Genomic DNA, 16,018 nt, shown 5'->3' with positions numbered 1-16,018 from the left:
AACAGTCAAACTTTCAAAACAAGGATTTTCCACAAATAAAATCTATTTAACATTTTTTTCTTTTTTCTTTTTTTAAAGATTTTATCTACTTATGAGAGAGAGAGAGAAAGGACACTTGAGTGAACAGAATTAGGGGGAGGGGCAGAGGGAGGGAGAGAAGCAGACTATCCCCGGAGCAGGGAGTGGGGCTCAATCCCAGGATCCTGGGATCATGACCTGAGCCAAAGGCAAGATGTTTCACCAACTGAGCCACCCAGGCACCCTAAAAAAATCTTAAAAGAAATCTATTTCATCAATGACCAAATGTCATATGGACCCAACCAAACCATGCAATATGCAAAGGGCAAGTACAGGAGAGGACCTAAGTCGCACGGAAGGAAGAGACAGTTTCCATTATAGCATCTGGGACCAAGTCACAAACCTTGGATAAACGGCTATAGCAGAATCTGTTCAGGTCTGTATGTAGGCAGCTGGTTCTCAAATCCAGAAGCACATCAGAATCATCTGGAGAAGTTTTTAAATTAATGCCTTTGCCCAGGTTCCAGACAAGTAATTCTGATTTAATTGCTTTGCCGTGGGATCAGGTGATTCTTCTGTGAAATCAGGGCTGAGATCCCTCGTTAGCAAAACTGTGCCTCTAGCAAAACTGTGCCTCTAGGTACGAGCAGATGAACCACAGCTGATCTGTCTAAATACGATTAGTGGGGAAATGTGTCTTGAATAAAGAAAAGTCAGTGTCATACATTAATTTCAGGATCCTTGGATCTTCCTCTTTGAAAACAAAACATCTGAGATCCTGGAGCACACAGATGTTGCAGGTCCATTCACTTCCTCCTGAGCTCCAACATTTGCCTCTTTCAGGCCAGCATCGAAACCCACTGTGATGGGACCGGTGCTTTACTATTCTGCTCCCCTGCATTGGAAGTTCTTCCAAGGTAGGGAAAATGTTTTCCTTAACTCTCTTTTTTCATTCCTTATCACCAGCCTGATGCTTACAAGATACATGTCTGTTCAATAAATGTATTAATTAATGGAAACTATAACAAGAACAAGCAAGCATTCGGCACATGGGGTCTCCATTACTCTGGGTATTCCCATTTCATTTTTTCTTTTCTTCTGGTCTAAATCTTCTGCTCTCTACCCTCCTGTTTATTTTTGTTTTGCTCCTCTTGAACACTTGGACAATGTTGTGCCTCAAAAGTAATTTTCTCTCTCTTGTCTTCCCCGTCACACTTCTGCTCCTTTCCCTCATTCATCCATGTAATATCACACGTTTAGTTCTATTAAGTTCAGCTAGCATTCTCTCTTTGTAAATACTAGCACGAGTGCTTAATCATAACTGTATCGAAACTATGTAGCAATTTCCATCTTCAATTTACCCACAAGTGGATAAGTTCTTTTGAAAGCAAGGACTGTATCTTCCATCATAATTCCTACTACAGCATAGAGAGCATACGTTCAGTCCTTAATACCTATTTGTCAACTTTCAGGGGTTTAATGATTTTTCTCTGAGTGAACTCTGAGTCACTCAGAGGTGGCTTCTCAGGTGTACAGAAACTACTTTGCATAAATGTAGATTTTCACAAGACCTTGACTGGCTCTTGCAACCCAGTACTGCTAGTTATTCCCAGTACAATACCAGCTGTAGCAGGCGAAGCTTCTCTTTTGAGTTTGTACTGTTGTTTTCCAAACTGATTCTAAGTAAGTGAAATTCTTACTCTTCCAAAACTGTATTTCTCTGTAAGCTTTGACTTGCAAGGATGTTTTAATATTCTAAGTATTAAGGGCCTAACGGATGACCCCTGAGACCAGAGCGTGGCTTTCCGTTCTTATTTACAGTCTATCTAAATTTACCTAAATTTCTTTCTCCTCCCCCCTAGCACTCTAACCCCCCAACCACCCATTCAGTTGACAGTAATACTGTCACTCCAGAATTTTTTTTTTAAGATTTTATTTATTTATTTGACAAAGAGAGATCACAAGTAGGCAGAGAGGCAGGCAGAGAGAGAGAGAGAGAGGGAAGCAGGCTCCCTGCTGAGCAGAGAGCCCGATGCGGGACTCGATCCCAGGACCCTGAGATCATGACCTGAGCCGAAGGCAGCGACTTAACCCACTGAGCCACCCAGGTGCCCCACTCCAGAATTTAAAAAAAAAAAAATGTGGCCTTATGCTTCTCAGGGCAGTCTGAGACCTTCTAGTTCTTCTTTAACCTTTTACAGATGTCTGAAAAAGTGTTCTGGACCCTGAACCTTTTCTGGGAATAGTACTGATGTCACAAGAACAATGGTCACTCTCATTTCACCCCTGCTCTTCCCACCTCACTCTGCGCCCCTCCCTGCCCCCATCCTCCTTCCCCCTATAAACGGCCAGCCTTACTCTGAGTTCCTTTCTGGTTTCTTCTCTTTATATTTCTTTCCCTCTACGTCTTCTCATGTTCCTTTTCTAGGTTTCTCTTCCTCTGTCTTTCCTCTAACAAAATGTATCTAGCTACCTCACTCAGTTAAAAAGTGAGAGAATTTACTCACCAATAAATTTATAAAGAAATGAATAAATGTACATCTACTACTGTCCTCATTTTTACATTAAAATATACTCCAAAGTGTGAATCTTAAAGAATGAAAAAAATAAAAGAAATGATATCTTAAAATGCTACTTTTTATATTGATTGAACAGAATCAACTTTGCTTTCCTTAAAAATACACAATGACAATATTTTTAGTGGAAGCAACGTTGTTAAAGATACAACATTTTGAAAGTACCTTGGGGTAACATTTTAAAGGACAGTCACTTAAACGTTTGGTTCCAAGCTCAGTTTAGTTTTACACTTGTGTGACTGGTTTATTGAGTGTAACACAGTGAGCTTTAAACATGAGATTGTAAATATTTTGTTAACTATTGGCTCAGCAATGCTTGGTCAAACTGCTCTTTAATGTTATCTTAGGGAGATCCCCAATGTTTTCAGTTCCTATGACCACTCCACTTGAAGACATCCCTCATCACCAGCAGGAACTGTATCTCTGGTTTTGGAGTCGGGCAGGGTCCTGATCTACTTGATTTCTCCTCCTCCTCAAGCACCTTGCAGTGAGGGGTTGCTTATAACCCTGGGATGTGGTTTCCCATCTTGCCCTGAGTCTTGCTCTTCTGGGGTGGGGGACATCAGAAGAAGGGAAGGAGGAGATCCTCTTGCCCGTTTTTTACACCTATACTATGTAAGAGGAAGTCGTAGCTTCTAGCTCATTCCATGAGCTTCTGGTAACATGGCTGACATATTCGTGGTTAACGTGGCAGTTTCCGTATGAATGACGTGGGTGGTTTTCTAGAGCAGTGAGCCCCCTTAGACTAGCCCTTGCTATCCCCCCAGACCCAGCTGCAGAGAAGCAGTTTCCTCTCTCTTTGGCCACTGGCGATAACTACCCCCTTTGGCTCCTCTCTGGCTGAGGCACAGCTGCCTGTAGCCAGGGTCCTGCCTGCCCTTCCTGTCCTATCTCTTCTGCTCCTGGTGCCTCTGGAGTTACCACGATAGTATCTGTACTACATGAAGCATCCGAGAACTGGGGTAGGGCACCCCCATCCTTAATTTCATTCTGTTTGCTTTAGTCCTTTATCATCATCTACTTCAGAAATTCCCGGACGAATGTGCCACCGGTGTCTGTGACCATGTTTAAGCATATCTTTCACATTCTGGGGACACGGTGAAGATCTAACAACTCTGTCACCAGTGCCCCCATTTCCACTGGACGGAACTCAGAAGGGGCCTGGAGGATGGGCAATCCTAGAAACTGACACAGGCCCCCACATCTCTCATGTGCCCATATCTTAATAAACAAATTCCTTTTTACTCCCTCACCCAAATCACTTATCCTGGGCAGAAGGGGATCGGCCCCTTTAAAATTTATATTTGGGGATAAGGTTTTATTTATTTATTTATTTGTTTGCTTTGGGATACATTTTAATGTAAAAATTAGTTCAGCAGTAGATGCATATTGATTTATTTATAAGTGGTAAATCTATTTTTGGTGGGTAAATTCTCAGTTTTATTTTTAGCTGAAAGGTAAGTACAGAGAACTCTGTTAGAGGAAAAAGACGAGGATAGGTATATTGGAAAAGAAGGTAAGAGGAAGGTGGAAGGGAGTATGAAGGGGAGAGAGGAGGAAGGGGATGAGAGGAAGACATACCAGTACGTGGGTCACTGTGGTTCACGTGCCATCAGCACTTACCCTAGAAGAGGTTCAGGGTCTCCAGGGCACAAACAAAAATAGGCTCTTTAGCCTCTTTTCCCACACATCCTTGAAAGGCAAGACAGACTAGACAGACAGACTAGACAGACACACAGATTCTTAAAACTTGGGAATACCATCTCTGTCAGTTGAAGAACCATTAAGGACCCAGCAAGTAACTTACTCCTCTCATTCTGTCTCCATCAGAAGACCCTTTCACACCATTGCTGTCTCTTCTGATCCCCAGGACTTCCTCACCTGTTCTCACTTTCAGCAGATGACCTTGTCCCTTATTCTTACAATAAGAAAACAGACAGGAGTTAAAGAGGCGTCCCCATGTTCCCATTGTGACATTTACAGCTACGAGCCTCAGGGCCCAAACGCTTTGCCTAGCCTGCTGCTCCCAGAGCTGAAGTCCCAGTATTAAGCTAGAGAAGATGTCTTCCCCGTTCAACAGGTGCTATCTTTTCTCATCTACCTCTGCTAGTTTCCCTCCTCTTCTCCTTCTGGCTCACTCCGATCAGTGTACAAATATGCTATTAACTAATAATTTGCTGAATTCTCACTAGAAAAGTGGAAGATTTTTTTTTTTTTTAATGACACCAGGGTCATCCATTTCCAGATGTGTCCCTAAACTGAAAGACTGCATTGTCACAAACTGCCACAAGGAATGACTGTTATTTTTCCAAATCAGGTGATCAAATGGCAAGTATTTTGTTATTAAACTTCTAGCTTGGTTCATTAAATATCAAAAATTCACTTGACTTCTTAGTGAGCTGATTTAATCCTTGAACTGATAACATGTTTTGATTAACTAGATATGTGGCTTCCATAAATTCTTTACATTTTAATCTAGATATACAGATTTCTTATGCAGTAACCAAAGTCACGGAGAAGTCATTATATTTTTAAATCGGTTTTAGAATTCTACAAAACATCTTGTATATTCAGTCAAAAAAAAAAAACAACTTTTCAAACTGACTGAAGGGTGATGAGACGCTAGATTTTAATATAATACAGAGACTCAGGGGTGCCTGGGTGGCTCAGTCAGTTGAGTGTAAACTCTTGGTTTCAGCTCAGGTCATGATCTTGGGGCTGTGAGATCGAACCTCACGTCAGGCTCTGAGCTGAGGGGGAGTCTGCTTGAGATTCTTTCTCCCTCTCCTTCTGCCCTTCCCTCCTGCTCTTGATGAATTCAGCTTAAGATGAATAAATCTAAATTAAAAAAAGTATAGAGATTCACAGTCCTGGTACATGCCTTGTGGCCTTCTCAGATAATTTTCTTCCCATAGTAGTTCCTCATTTGTCAGAGATCCTAACTCATTTCTTGGGTGTCACTAAGCAGTAGTTCAAAAGAATAATCCAGTATTTTAATAATATTAAGGATATCATTGCAAAGGAAGTAAATTCACTCATTTTCTTTCTCTGACTTATGTCTTTGTCAGCTTAACTCTGTACTTCTGGTTCATTTGCAGAATCATATCAGTGGACTGGTAGTAAGTCAACAACTTGGAAATCAAACCCCAATGAATACCATGCCAATAATGACACTACCTGGATCCTTACTTAGTAGAACTATTTTTGGCGGGGGCAGGGGCGGGGGGGGCGGGGGAGAGAGCAATGACAGCTTTCATATATATAGGAGTGGGCTGCCTCCAAAAGATGGGCTGGAAAAGGCACAGAAGTGGTCATTCAAAGCCCTGGCTTCCTGCCCTGCTGAGTTCCTGACTTATGTACTCACCTACTCAGCACAAATTAAGATGGCATTTTGGCACTTGGTCTATAGGGCCAGCCAAGATGGTTGTCAACCCTGCGCAAAATACCGACTTCTTCCATTAGGTGCTCCTTAAGGAGACCTGAAGAATGGAGAATCCCCTGGGCAAAGGGTCACAGGCTCACCTCCCCGCATCCAAGATGCAGCCTCCAAGTAGCACATGTCCAGTGTCTGCTGAAGGGTCAGTGGGGAATAGGGGTCATCATGCTACTGCTTGCACATATCTTCTGGTAAAATCGGTGTGATAAGGACAAAAGAAAAGAAAAAACACTTCTTATGGTCCCATTCACCCTCTCAGCTCCCTGCCTGCATCAATTGGTTACTTCCATTTATACTAAACAACCCTTCTGGCAACTAACGTATAACCAAGGGCGAAGAGATCGGAGTTGAGGCTCATGTGTCAGCAGTCCCTATTTATTTAATAACAGAGGGTAACATGAAGATGGCCTAACAAGAAAACAGAAAAGAAGTACGTTAGTAATTTTCAAACCCACTGGGCAAGGAGGTGGGGGTATGGGTTGAGGCTTCCTATCTCCTTTGCTACTGATAAGCTCCACTTCTATCTATTTAATATATTGGTGTTCTGTAACGGAGAATTCTAAAACCAGATCTATTTCCAATCTGGGCTTCCTGTTACTATCTATACCCATTAATCTTAGGTCAGAGAGAAACAGCTTTTCTAGATGACTAAGAGTTGGCATTTCCCCTTAAACAGTACATTTATATTAAGGATCATCTAGAAAATAGTTCAAACAGAAAAGAAATAGTACATAAAAAGAATGCATAAAAACTAAGGAAGAATCAAAACAAAAAGGCCACTGACTAACAATCCTTTCTCTTTCTTCTCGTAAAGGCCATATGCTATATTCTATGCCATTCCAGAATCCTGAAATAGACTCCTTCTTTTCATGAGCTCACCCCCCTTGTTCAAAACTTTTTTTAAATTCTACTCTCTATGATGACAATTATAGTATCTCTCCTTTTCCCACCAAAAATCTACATCAGAGTGGACGGAGAATCCAAACATTTTTCCTCTTGAGTTAATTCTAACACCAAGAGCAGTTTAAGGATGAGGGAAGGTGCTCAATAATTATCAGTTGATGCATTATCCCCATTTATTCAAGTACAACAAAATGTATACCAGATGTTAAAATAAAAACTCATTCTATATGCATACAACAAGTATAGTTAGTGTTCATATGGTGATTTATAACACTTTGCATAGATAACACGTTTAACGTGCCAAGCTGAAATTCAGACATCAAAAGAGCAGGTCCTCATTGTTTTTTTTCCAAAGATTTTATTTATTTATTTGAAAGAGAGGAGTAGAGCAAGCAAGGTGGGGGAGGAGCAGAGGGAGAGGGACAAGTAGACTCTGCACTGAGCGAGGAGCCCAATGCAGGGTTGATCCTATGACTCCAAGATCATGACCTGAGCAGAAATCAAGTTTGACGCTTAACCGATGGAGCCATCTAGATGCCCCAGCAGGTCCTCATTGTTACCAACTTAGTCGCATGATAGTATTAGAAAAAAACAAAAACAAAAAACAAAAAAACAAAACAAAACAAAACAAAAACAACTAAGCACCAAAGAGCATAAAGAATTTCCCAAATACTGGTGTGTGTGCAAAACCAACTGCTAAGACCAATGGCCATAGATTCTAGGACTCCAACAGCTTGACAGAGTCAAGGTGCCTTCTTAAATACATGGGGAAAAAAGGCCTAGACACTCCTCATGGGTGTGAAATAGGGAAGCTGAACTATGTTCCATCGCAGCTGTGGATATACAACTCGTAGTGGGAATCTGATGAATGACATGCTGCACATAGTAGAATGTGTCCCATTTTATTCTACCATTGAAATTGAGGCTTTGCTATTGAGGAAATAATGAGTCAAGAAGGCAGTGACAATCTAAAGGTAGGAATATTTCAAGGAATTAAACATGTACGAAGTAGAAACATTAAAAAAAAGTCATGAAAAGTGCCATTTTCACTCACGTTATTTTTATTTGGGCAAGAAATAGAATTTATAAAAACTGAATTATTGTTATGACTGGAGTATCAAATGACTTGGCTACTGAAGGAAGCAGTAGAGCATATTTTTAGAATTTGGTCATGAGAAATTGAGAGGAAAGGTGAATGTTTTTCTCAAAAGAGGAGTTGGTCCGTGTTAAAAAAAATCACAAATGTTTAAAACTCTTTTATGGCTAAATGGAAACTGGGACTCCTGGAGCAAAAGGAAACTGTGTAGTTTATCCTGTGGTTACTCTACCTGTGAAAATAATTAACATCCAACTAAATGACAATTATCATGGAGAGCAAGGCCTGCTCCATTTAAATAATTAATGTGCCATAAAAAGGAGAAAACAATTGAAGCAGCCAGTGAGAAATGTTATTAGGGAAAAGTAGTCTAGCTAAAGCATTTTTCTACAAATACATAGCACATGTTAAAGAATTTATAATGAAACTTGTTATTCTACAGATTCAAATATGCCATGACTGCTTGTCACATATCAATTTTTAAAAAAATTTTTAATTTATTTTATTTTTTTTTTACATATTTTTACTTTTGTGGCAGCTGGGTGGCATAGTCAGTTGAGTGTCCGACTCTTGGTTTTAGCTCAGATCCTGATCTCAGGGTCTTAGGATCAAGCCCACACTGGGCTCCTTGCTCAGTGTGGAGTCTGCTTGAGATTCTCTCTCCCTCTGTCCTTCTCATGCTTACATGCACTCCCTCTCTCTCTCTCTCTCTCAAATAAATAAATCTTCAAAAATTTTTAAGGATTAAGATTTTTACTTTTGTTTTTGCCCATTAAAGAATCACTCATTTCTTTCATGGCTAGAATTTGGCCATTGTATTTATATCCTTGAATGGGAGAAATAGTCATTGATAAAAAAGGAAGAGGATAATAAGGCAAGAACATTGAGAGAAACATCCCTTAGAGAACCTATGAGCACTCTCTAACCTTATCTCCTCAGCCATTTTCCTTTCTTTTCTGTGCACTATTCCCAATGTTGATTACCAATTTATACTTTAATCCTAGAACGTCTAGTCTGAGCCTCAGGCTCATATATCCTACCACCTACAACCCAGATCTGTGAGAATGCCCTAAGAGAACAAGAAAGAAAAGTGAAGTACTTAGGGTACAGTATAAGCAGAACTCACGGTTATCCTTAGGCCTGGAGGAAGGAGGAAGAGAAGAAAGAGATTCCTGGAACCAGGATTTAACTCTGTGGCAAGGGCTGCCTGACCAGAACTCTAGCCTTCAGTAGAGGGATGCAGCAATCTATAGTGACCTGGAAGAAGAGATGATGGAATAAATACCCTAATCTAATTGTTCTCTTGCCTTCTGGTCATCTTCTGGTGCCTCCCATTGATTGATCCCAACTGGCAGCAGAGAACCCTTGAATATAGTCCATATGGCCCAGCTTCTCGGAGCACTAAGTGAGGTGGAAGAGTGGAGAAAAAAAATATACCCATCACACCTATCTTTTCAAGTCCTTCATGTTTGTCTTATGTTCCCATCTTCCATGTAGTTCCATGAACTCACTGTGGTTCATGGGGAAAAATAATCAGAAAGAAAGTTCCCATAGGGAGTCCATATACTACAATGAGGAAAGTACAGGACAGTTAGTCTAAATAAAATAAGCTGAATGAGTAGATGATAATACACAAGTCTACGGGATCTAATGGAAAGACAGAGAATATTGAGGGGAAAGCTGACAGAATTGTGGCATCATTCTTTTGATTCAGAAGATGAAGAAGAAGTAAAAGAATGCTGCAAGTTTGAGATTTCACATAAAACTAAACATGTTTACTTGCTCAGATAGGTCACCAACTTTTGAAAATGACATTCTGAGAGAAAATATGTAGATGTGTTTATAATAAAGAATAGAGACAAATCTGGGTAGTCTTGGATTATTTCCTCCTCCATTTTGGTAGTTTATGAACCTGCCAGTCCTATCACAGTCTTGTTATAATTAAGGAAGAACGAGTTTCTGACTTACTTGAGTAGCAGAGCTCCAGAGGCCCTCCCATATTCAAGAGGCCATTTCCCCACCATAATCCATTTCCTGTTACACAGTTGACTAGTTCAGCTCCAGCCCAAGCACCCCTCTCATTGTCATGGTGAAAGGACGAACAGGACACTGGATAGGAAAATGGCAGATTATGTGTGCCTGTCTGAAGCAGTAAGCCTCCCTCCCCGATCATCCTCAGTCTTCCTGCCTCTACCATCAGTTGTCAGTGTTGATGGACTCATGCTGAGGGGTCCAGCAAGCAAGAAGCACTGTATCTCTGATGCTACCATGCCTTCTGGCTTGCTCTGTCTGCCTGAAAACACAGGATCATTCTTTAAATCTTAGGGTATATGATGCTTGCTCTGGCACAGAGTTTGAAGTTTTGGTTTACATGTCCATTTCTGTCACTGCCTATAAGCTCTCTAAGGATAAAAATTGTATCTGTCCTCTATATTTTCACTGCCTGTCCGTTGAATGTACATGACTGGTATTCAAAGAGATCACATTTGTTGAATGAATTATTGTGCATGTGGCATAATTGAATGTCCTGTTTGATGTGACATTTTACTAAATATGGGTTCCTAAGGATAGGTAGAGTAGAGTAAACCCTTCATATAACCAAGATATTTGTGATTTTGGAGAATCCCAAAAAGTAAGTGTACCAGAAAAGCTATCACTGTATTGAATTGCATTCTGGCAAGCTATCACAGAAGACAAGGACTCTATAAGGTCTCAGCGAGGTCCACTGGTCAATATGACAAAGTTAGGGGTACGGGGCAACAAATCTTGGGGCACTTAGGGGCTCAGTTTCCACATATTCAACAACAACAAAAAGGGGAGCTCCTCTGTGAGGCTGTCAGAGGTGTCATCTGTGAGAGAGTTTCCTGGAGTATCAACTCTGGTCACAGTGAGTGCAGTATACTAGTCTAGAAGACAGAAGACCAGAGCTTCAGGATTTAAAAACTTAAGCAAGCAGAACCAAGCCCCTGACCCTCAATTCCTCTTCTCTAAAATGACAAGGTTGCATTACAAGATCTTCATCGTAGCTCAATAAAAAGGATATGGGAATAGCAGTGGAAGGAAGGAAGGAAGGTAGGAAGGAAGGGGAATTAAAAACAAGACATGTAGGATGATAATTAAAGTATTGCTTCAAAAGGAATATTTTGCATGTTGTAGTGATAGAACAAGACATAGTTACAAATATTATATTTTAAACTGTCATATTGGAAACAAAGAACTATTTGTCTTATACCAAAAATTGGAAAGAGACCACTAAATGTCTTCAAAAGTTTGCTGTGGTCTGCCTGCCCTCTTCTCCTTCCACATCCTCACATGACCTCACATCTACTTCTGCCCTTGCCATGAAAATCAGCCCACAGCCATGGGGCTCATCTCCCAGAACATGTGCTGGGACTTACCGAGGACTGGTGTTCTGTTCCTACCACCCTGAATATCAGCCCAGTGATTATGGGGCTAGGGATGCAGACCATGGGTGTCTCATAGGAGATTCACCCAAGTTGCATGCAAAAAGCTCCATGGATGCTATATTTTATCTAATCTAAGAGCCACTGAATGAGGAGGAGAAAGAAATGAGCAAGAAGGAAAGATGGTGGGCAGAACTCAAGAATCTGATAGCAGGAAGGAAAGCAATGACCATGGGATGCCATTTCAATAGAAAAACATGATTCCCCTCTAGCTCAACTCAGCATATTGTTCAAGCAAAATGATTTAGTGCTTAAAATGATGAATGAGGGGGGATAGGAAGGAGTGAGAGAATGAATGAATTGATGAATGAGTGAATTCACTAAACTATTCCACTTGTATAGTATTCTTCCATTCCAGATCTCAAATTATTATTTGAGGATTTCACTGGAAATCACAGAAAATCACTTCCCTCTGTCTCCTCATATGCCAATCCCCCACTCCACCTTTTCTCATATACAATCAGAACAGACAGAATGACAAACTATCAAGTATGTTATAAATACCATGAGACAAAGGAGAAGTAGGCTGCAGTAATAAAGCCTAACACTGACCGGCCACCCAGCCTCTCGCAAGTCACACTTTATATTTGTGGCTCCCGTCATTGATTTAATGCCTATCATATATCTTACGTGAGGCTTCAGATTATATCTACATTGACCCCCACCTCTCTCTGGACTAGGACTTTGGTGCTAGTGGTTGCTTTACTACAAATTCCATGTATCATCAAAATTGACAGGGTTCTCTGGATATTGATGTGTTTGGCACATTTTGTTTCATTTCTGTTGGAAGAGTAAAGCTGAAGTAACAAGAACCATCCTAGCTGGATATCCCACAGGGTCCCATGCTAACAGCTTCATTCAGGTGGCCCTTTTGTTTGAGGAGGAGGAATCCCAGTGGAAAAGAAACCCTGATTTGTGTAGAAGACCAGTGCAGTCCTAGTTTGAGCTCTTATACCAATTTACCATGTGACTGTGGACACCTTATTTCATGTTCTTGATGCAAAGTCAACATTTATGAAATGGGAAGGTCTTAATAGAAAAGGGCAATGAATGAGCAAAAATATTAACTGATGTTTCATAGAAAAGGAAACATTTACGACCAATGAACAAAAAGAGAGATGCTTACCTCAGTAGCAAGTTAAGAAATGCAAGTGAAGACCACCATGAGAAACCATTTTACCACCACTAGACTGGCATCACCAACAAAACATTACAATGCCAAGTGCTCAAAAGAATGTAAGTGAACATGAGCCCTTCTACATGGCTGGAGAAATTTTCCTTTATAATTCAGTCTTATAAAGGTGAGTATTTCTATTTTCTACATCTAGTAAGTCTTGATAGTTAGGGTTTACACTATAGAAACACAATTACATTTGAAGTTATTGAATATATCAGTTATTTCCTATATTCATAGGGATTTAAGGATCAAAAAAGAAAAGAGTAGACTTGTGAGTGAAGGAGTTAATATATGCGTATGTAGTTTTATAAGTTTATTTCAGACTGTTTTTACAAATATCTCACTTGATCATTTAAGAAGTCAGTGTTAGACAAAGTTGATATTGCATTTTGGGGGGGAAATAAAGAATCAGACTTAGAAATTAATTGATTCACCTAGAGCCAAGTATGGATCCAGAGCTAGATATCAATTCTTGGTACAAAAGATTATGTTCAGAAAAACCTGTGTTTGGATTTTTGTACTAAGCACTTGTTGACATTAATAACCTTGAAAGAATTACTTTACCTGAGATTCTGTGTCTTCCTCTTTTAAAAAAATTAGGATAATTATGCATACATTTGGGAGATTTTATAAAGATTAAATGACACAGTTTGTCTACAATGCAGTAAATATTAGTATCCATCTTCTTTACTTTCTGTAATATAGGCCTCTTTGCAGAAGCAACGACAACAAATGCCATCTTGCTGGGGACACCACCCAGGGACTCTGTGTGGCTAAGTGCAGACACGTCTTTAAATCAATGTTCCAGTTGATTTATCTTGTCACTTGTTCTTGATGTCCTTCACATTGACCCAAACCATAGCCCCTCCAGTTACTACCCTCTTTGATTTCACCTTGATTGCTTTCCATGGCTTTCCTCCCATCCCTTCTCACTCTGCAAACTCTGTGGATCCATGTGAACTGACTTGCCATCTCCGAAGATGCTACCTTCTAGATGATCTACCCACTGCAGACTGCTCATCCTCTTGCTCTCTGTGCATGTGTGGGAGAGACTTCTTCTTTTCATTATGCAAACTCATAACCACACAGAAACAACTTGACATTCTTGCCATTTAACCCATTTCCATTTAGCCAAATCCATTCAAGCCCAACCATGTTTTCAAAAAGATTCTTGATCTAGATTCATGACATTCTACACTTCTGATTCCACTAACCACTTCAAGGATTTAAATGTCCATAGAGTTAACGCACTCCATGTCCTAGATTAACATTTTCTTGACCTCTTCAACTCCATCTGCCCTCATTTCTACTTGGTTTCAGTGATCCATTTCCCTTGGCACAAGTATGACCTTGTTAAAACTCAGAATTATTCCATCTTTAAAATCTTAAACTTTAATATTCCACTGACTCCAACTTATTTTTCTTGCTTACTACATTTCCTCCTAATAAACTATCTTCCCAACTGTAGGGAGATCCCTACTGGACCCTCTATTTTCCTTCCAGTTAACAGGTTTCTCCCTAATCTCCTTCCCTCATTTCCATCCCTATCTAGACAATACTCCACAGTCCATTTCTTTACCCATTAGAGGACAGGGATCACTCATTCCTTACAATTCTGTAGAATCCTTGTGAAACATCCCAGTTGCTCCACTGACAGCGTGAAGTACTGCCTGCTGCTACAGTCACCTGCCACGAGGACTAGAACTGTGATGAAGACAAGATTCCAGCCTCACCAGGGTTCTCCTTAATCAGCTCTCCATCCAAACTCTCTCAACAGCTGTTTCAAACCTTCACTACTCTTTGCAAATTTCCCCAGACTCTCACGATTATCTCTGGTCTCTTACATCGTCAGGAATTGAGGCTATAAAGAGAGAAAGCCCTAGTCACCCACCTCTGCAACCTACTCACTTCTCTCCAGTTACACCCAATCTTTTCTCCTGACTCTACGCTGGGAAGCCCCTTAGCTGCACTCTATCCCACCACCAGTTCCCATCAACTCCAGACTTCTCAAGGTCCTTGATCTCTGTATCTTGATCTGTAAATTATAGATGATAATATACTGGGAAAAGTAACTTTCTTTAAAGAAGCAGAGCTCCTTGGCAGCAATTCTAGACAGGTTAACTGGTATAGGACATAACTGAAGACACCTCTTGGGCAGAAGGCCAAACCAGCAAAATGAAAAAACTGTAGTAATTTTTCCACAGAGAAGACCGTTGATAATCACTTTACTGCATGTCTACACTAACCTTTGTTATTATCCAAGTAGAAAAACTCCAATACCTCAATTACTGTATTGTTTTTCTCCTCAATTTTACATTCTGTTTGTAATATTATTTCTCCCATTCTAATACTCCTCTCATCCCCAGATCATGAGAAAATGGTAGAAAAAAAAAAGAGGCATACACATACCTTTTTTTTTCCTGATCAAATATGTTTCTTTTCATTTTTTTCCTTTCTCAACCACCTCCACATCTAAAAAAAAAAAAAATCCTCCTCAGCTGCTTTTCTAGTGAGTAATTTCACGGTTTTCCAGCTACTTGCTGGCTTTAGACATAAAATGGGCTGAACCCTTTCTCAATCTGCTGGGACAATGATGCTTGGCTCAAGTTTTCACTGGGAATGAGAAGCAAAAATATCTGGCTGACATAAAATGGCAGATTTTATTTGGGCAGGAATTTCAATAAAAGGAATCTAGTGATTAAATACCTTTTGCTACCCTGAGCATACTGTCCATCTTGGAAAGTAACTCTAATAATTTTATGGCTCACCATTCTCTGTGTCTATAACTAGAACCTAGAAGCTGATAAGAGTGAACTGAAGGGTTCTAGAGAGTCAGGGAGTGGTTCTTGAGGTCTTGTCGTTCCTTTTTGAAGAAAATTGCTTCCTCCAGAAATACTTTCACACATTTCTGCCTTTAACTTGAATGTAGATTGTTATGTATCTTAGAATTGCTAGGCATCTCCAGATTCAAGTGATTTACAAATACATTTACAAATGAGTAGCATCATTCTATTTGTAGTAAGTTGACTATAATAGAACAAAGTAAATAGAGGTACTGAGCCAAGGTACATACTGTGGATAAAAATCAAACCAAACCAAAACCAAGACCAAAAATCTGTTTTCTGTGTTTTTAGGCACAATAAATCCAAGAATATGAGTATTGTTTATTATGACATAAACACATGGTGAAAATATAATTAATTTTCTGAAATATAGCAGCTAATGCCAGTAAAACTACTTATTAGACTATAAACCTTTTGAGGGAAGAGCTATGTCTTACATATCTTTGTATCTCCTTTTGCTCTACACACCACCTGATTTGCAGGTGTTCCAAAAATGCTTTACAAA

General features: G+C 40.0%; 1 protein-coding gene across 4 annotated transcripts in view; it reads right to left on the bottom strand.

Moving 5' to 3' along the window:
- Window positions 1-16,018, bottom strand: part of CHRM2 (cholinergic receptor muscarinic 2) — a 143,079-nt gene that overhangs the window by 47,447 nt on the left and 79,614 nt on the right. For 3 of the 4 annotated variants that reach the window (XM_059171946.1, XM_059171947.1, XM_059171948.1), the window contains one exon: window positions 15,080-15,142. The exons of the other annotated variant lie outside the window; for it this stretch is intronic. In XM_059171946.1, the coding sequence (XP_059027929.1) occupies window positions 15,080-15,114 (35 nt within the window). In that variant the 5' untranslated portion in view covers window positions 15,115-15,142. The remainder of the gene's footprint in view (window positions 1-15,079; window positions 15,143-16,018) is intronic. 4 annotated transcript variants of the gene reach the window in all.

This window comes from Mustela lutreola, chromosome 4 (genome assembly GCF_030435805.1).
Source record: "Mustela lutreola isolate mMusLut2 chromosome 4, mMusLut2.pri, whole genome shotgun sequence".
NCBI lineage: Eukaryota > Metazoa > Chordata > Mammalia > Carnivora > Mustelidae > Mustela > Mustela lutreola.
The sequence above is the reverse complement of the archived record's forward strand: the minus strand, read 5'-3'. Positions and strand labels throughout refer to the sequence as shown.